This window comes from Chelonoidis abingdonii, chromosome 1 (genome assembly GCF_003597395.2).
Source record: "Chelonoidis abingdonii isolate Lonesome George chromosome 1, CheloAbing_2.0, whole genome shotgun sequence".
In the NCBI taxonomy this organism is placed as follows: domain Eukaryota; kingdom Metazoa; phylum Chordata; order Testudines; family Testudinidae; genus Chelonoidis; species Chelonoidis abingdonii.
The window spans coordinates 141,603,504-141,608,508 of record NC_133769.1 but is presented as its reverse complement, the minus strand read 5'-3'; the positions used below and the strand labels follow the sequence as shown (position 1 = coordinate 141,608,508).

The 5,005-nt window shown below is 38.3% G+C and overlaps 1 protein-coding gene across 1 annotated transcript; it reads left to right on the top strand.

Annotated features, from left to right (window-relative positions):
• The first annotated feature begins 206 nt into the window (after positions 1-206).
• Positions 207-4,398, top strand: FGF6 (fibroblast growth factor 6). Its single transcript, XM_032775754.1, has 3 exons — positions 207-546; positions 1,434-1,537; positions 4,222-4,398. The coding sequence occupies exons 1-3, from the start codon at positions 207-209 to the stop codon at positions 4,396-4,398; spliced, it is 621 nt and encodes a 206-aa protein (XP_032631645.1).
• Positions 4,399-5,005: the final 607 nt, after the last annotated feature.

The following is a 5,005-nucleotide window of genomic DNA, read 5'->3' as shown; positions in this document are numbered from 1 at the left end:
GCTACAAAACATGGTCCCCACCAGTGAGAGTTCTGCTGGCCTGTCTCTGTTCCCAACCCAACTGCTCTCAGGCTTTAGTTTCATGTCAGCAATCTTCATCCGCCTTCCAAAAATAAGCCTCTGCCACCATGCGGAAGGGAGAAAAACAAGAAGGGCGGTATTTTTAGGGCTATTAATTCTGACCACGTGCCCGAGAGGTGAACCGGATGGCCATTGCACAAAGACATCTCATCACTATGTCCTGTGAAGCCAGCGTTCACTGGACATTGCCTGCTTTTGTTCTCTTGGGTTTTCTGGCTGGGATTGTTTCATCGTATCCAGTTGTAAGCAGAACTAATGGCACATTGCTGGAGAGAGGATGGGAGTCTCTGTTGTCCAGGTCCATTGCTGGGATGTCAGGAGAGAAATCAGATGTGAACTGGGAGAGTGACTATTTGCTAGGAATCAAGAGGCAGCGGAGGCTTTACTGCAATGTGGGCATCGGGTTTCACCTTCAAATCCTCCCAGATGGAAGGATAAGCGGTGTTCATAATGAAAACCAATACAGTGAGTTGCATCCAGAAATGAAATTGAATAGATGTCACTTAATTGCAGTGATCTCTAGTAATTACCCTGTGTAGAACACAAATGTTACTGTTTGATATTATTAGTCTAAACTACATCTGTTGCCTTTTAAAAGTCTCCAGGATCAATCAGCACTAGAAACCTCCAGGCTGAAACATGTCATGAATGCTTGGACAAAATTAGATACCAACTTATTTTTACTCTGCTTTACTTTACAGAGTAGAAAAGACTAACCAGTTTGCAAACTTTTTTTTCTGATGCATTTTTTCACTCATGCATTTTTGTTTGATATTTGAATCTTGAGGTTTTCAATTCACTCAGCATATTATCATGACTTTTGAATAGCAGTTTGCTAGCAGCTTAAGGACGTGAAGGATTTGAAAGGGGACAACTAATCCACGTTTATTAGCATTGCCATTATTTTTAATCTGCAAGATTAAAAGAAATGTATTTTAACTATTTATTTGAATTTCTTATGAAGTGCAATTTATAAAACCATCTGCAGCTAAAATTTTATGGCAAGTTTCATGACACAAAGCCCACATTTCTTGTGGCAAGAATGACAGTATTGAACAGTCAATGGCTATGATTTGCTAATTAGGAATTATTCCCAAATTCTATAGGACTTTCTAGTTTAACAGAGATGAAACCAACAGTTTTCTTAGCAAGTGAATAGTATTTTATAAATGTTATTCTAAAAACCTACAGAATTTAATAAAGAATGTGATAACCTGTATATTTTTGGAATTCCACATTAGGGATAATAGGAAGATTTTAAGTTCCAAATGACATTCTCATAAGGGTTTTAATAATTATGTTGTTAATTTTCTTTGAACATTATAAGAGTAAATTTCTTTCTGTTTATTTAGGTCTTTTAGAAATATCAACTGTGGAGCGAGGTGTTGTTAGCCTGTTTGGGGTGAAAAGTGCTCTCTTTGTAGCAATGAGCAACAAAGGGAGGTTATATGGAACGGTGAGTACAAATGCAAGTTTATTTTTCAAGTTTTAAACATTGGGCACGAAACTCTGATTAAGAAGCCTTGGGAATTTTTTCCCCTCCATTTAAAAACTGAGATCACAGGTGGAGAAAACAGTCTTTCAATTATTACAGTGAGCCTTTTGGGCACACTTTCATCCAAGACAGTCAGTGCAGCAATTGACATGATGTCAGTGTATTGTTCCCGTAAAGCATTCCAGCATGATTGTACAGGGGGCACCTCAGAAATATGAACATGTCACAAAGGGGAAAGATCAATAAATGGCTTTTCTGTCTACATGTCTTGCAAACCCTTTCTAGCACAGGTAAGCCTTGTTCTGTCAAGAGTTCTGTTAGGGGTAGGAGAGAGGACACACCTTTTCCTGGGCAAAAATCCCCTTGCGGAGAGTGGAGACCACTGGTGGGTAAGAAAACCCCCAAGAAATTACTGGAGTTGCTTCCAAATTTTTTTACATGGGGAAAACGTGGGTGGACTCACAGGATAAGCAGGAAGTTTGGTTCCCAGAATTTACAAATACTGAGGGCCATATGGACATCATGAAGCCTCCCAGAAGCCTGCTTTGTAGCATCAGGCTCAAAGAAGAAAAAAATACTCATTGCCACTAATAACATTGTTCATCATCATTATACAAAACAATTGGTTGAACAGCCCAAGAGTTGTGAAAGGGATTAGTGACTGCTGAATGCAGTTTAACTTTCACGTCCCGATAGGGTGACTAGAGGGCAAGTGTGAAAAATCAGGACAGGGGTGGGGAGTAATAGGTGCCTATATAAGAAAAAGCCCCCAAAATCGTGACTGTCGCTATAAAATAAGGACATCTGGTCACCTTACCTCCCCAAAATACTACTTTCAGTTTCAACAGTAAAAAGAAGCAGCACCTCCAGAGATATCCACTTTAAAGTGGCTGAGTCCTGCAACAAGCACAAATAGTAGAGCTTGTTGGGGATTTTTCAGTTAAACCCTTTTTAATTGGAAAATGCTGATTCAACAAAACCTACTTTTTTTTTTTTTTTTTTTTACGCAAAAGGGTATCTTTTGAGAAAAATTTTTCAACTCAATTTTTCTTTTGAAAAAAGTTTCAAGGTTGTCTAAAATGTTTTGTTTAGACACTCGTGATTCCAGTTTTCCAGCCTGAAACCACTTTTTGTTCTGAAATTTAAGATAGTAAAAAAAAAAGTGATCAAATTAGAAACAAAGTATTTCACCCTACCCAAACAAAAATGGGTTTTATTTGTTTGTTTTTTCAGTTTGTGAATATTTTTCAAATTTCAACTCCTTGTCCTGATCCAGGAGGGAAAACAGTTCTGATATCTGGAAAATTTGGGGAGACAGGAAAGCCTGTTCCCCATCTAGCTCTAATGAATGGCCTATCTACAAATAAAGAATAGAGTTTGCTGAAAATTTCTTTTGTGCAAACAAATGAGTTGTTTCCTTGGAAAAATTTGTCACTTCAAGAAAACCTGTTGGTTCTTCAATAAAACATTAAACTATGGCCAGAACCTGGAACTTTTACTGACATGAATGATTCTTATTCATGCAAATAATCCCAATAGGACAACTCAAGGCCACAAAGCAGCAATGTACATACATGCATATTTTTAAGCATGCAAATAGTACCATGTGCTGGATTGAGCCCTGTTTAGGGACTGCTGGATCAGGCCTGCCCCACCAATCCTGCCTCCTTGCCCCCTGCCTTTTTTAACTGTTTCAGTTCACCCCCACTAAAAAACTTTTAAAAGACATTTTAGAAAACAATAATAGTTGTGTATTTTCCATTGCAAAATGTACCATCCTTGGTTAAAACCTGTGAGACTTTGAATGGATTTGTTCCAGAAATATCTGATCAGAAGAGCATGAACTGAAAGCATTACAGCATCCGTGTTAGTGGCATTACATATGCAGGACATTTGATCTCGTGGAATCATTTTCATTTGTCCTGTCACACAATAATGCAGCCCCTTTTGCCAACTGAACATTTATATGCCAGTTTATGTGTGTACTTATTACAGTACGTGAAGTAATAACAAGTTCCCTATGCAAATTATGGAAGCCAATTCCTCATATTTTAGTGACCCAGCATGCAAAACATACAAACACTCTCATGCCTGAGAGCTCTTTGGTGGCGTGTCTGATCCTGTAAAATTTAAATCAGATTAAAAAAAAAAAGTTTAGAACCAATTTGGGATCTGATCCTGCAGAACCCTTATTAAAGCACATAGTTCTCACTCGGCAGGACCGTTCATGTGAAAAAGGGTCGCAGGATTTCTGACAGGTAACATTATTCCTCTATAGATGACAAATCTTTTTTTTTTTTTTGAGGGGAGGGGGAATAAATCCATGTCATGTGTACAACAAATTAGCGTGACAATGATGTAAATGATTCTTTGCAGAGAAAATTAAGAAAACCCTGATTTAGTATGAATTAACTTGTTAATGGGTGACAAGAAGTACATAGTCCATTATCTGAACAGGTGGCATCAGCTTGCATCTGACACTAAATAGTGCTGAAGGAGTTTTATTGCTGGACACAGACTCTACGACCCCACCTGTTGCATACCACAACAGGTTCTTCTGCTGTACAATTAATAATAAGAAAAATCACTTGGTTCTTTTAAAAGCATTTATGGCAACTGCTTTGTTCCTTTTGTTTTTCCTCCAGGCAATTTTTCAAGATGAATGCAAATTTAGAGAAACCCTGCTGCCCAATAACTACAATGCATATGAATCAAGTGCTTACCAAGGGGCTTACATAGCACTCAGCAAACACGGGAGAGTGAAAAAAGGAAACAAAGTCTCTCCTGCGATGACAGTGACACATTTTTTGCCCAGAATATGAAAACAAATACAACATATTAAACCACAAGAAAAAAATATCTATTTCATTTTGCACATGTGAATAATCTCCCAGGTAAAGTATTTATGCTTTGTGGATATATGTATATTTGGATAGAGAAGTTTGTATTCGATCCGTTACACAGTATATGCTGCTTCTCTTGTTCTCAGTACATACAAACTCTGTCTGGGTGCACCCACCTGAACTGGTGCTGTACAGAAAAAAAATGCAACCCTGACTGAAGGGCAACAAGTATCTGGAACTTGTAAAGCAGCCACAGATACTTTTTGTTGTTATTGTTTGATTTTAATTACCTCATATAGTAGCCTTTTGATTGAGAGTTTTTATTAATACATATAATGGGCCAAATCCTCAGCGGGATGGACTTCAATGGAGCTACACCAGTTTACACCATCTGAGGAGCTCCCCTGCCCCCTCATATAAATAGTGTTGAATCCCAAAGTCCTCATTCAGTTTTACTCACTAGGGATCACACATGGTTCCATGTGAGCAAACTTGTTTGCCGACAGAATCCCACTGAAGTCACTGATGACTCCACAAGGGCCTAAGGCTCCACCCATGTGGATGTCTCTGCAGGATCAGGAACAAA

Bases quoted from the DNA above. Each gene is read 5' to 3' on its own strand.
- FGF6 (XM_032775754.1), top strand. From the start codon at position 207: ATGGCCATTGCACAAAGACATCTCATCACTATGTCCTGTGAAGCCAGC. The intron at 547-1,433 runs GTGAGTTGCATC...CTGTTTATTTAG, and splicing joins TCATAATGAAAACCAATACA to GTCTTTTAGAAATATCAACT. The intron at 1,538-4,221 runs GTGAGTACAAAT...TTTTTCCTCCAG, and splicing joins AAGGGAGGTTATATGGAACG to GCAATTTTTCAAGATGAATG.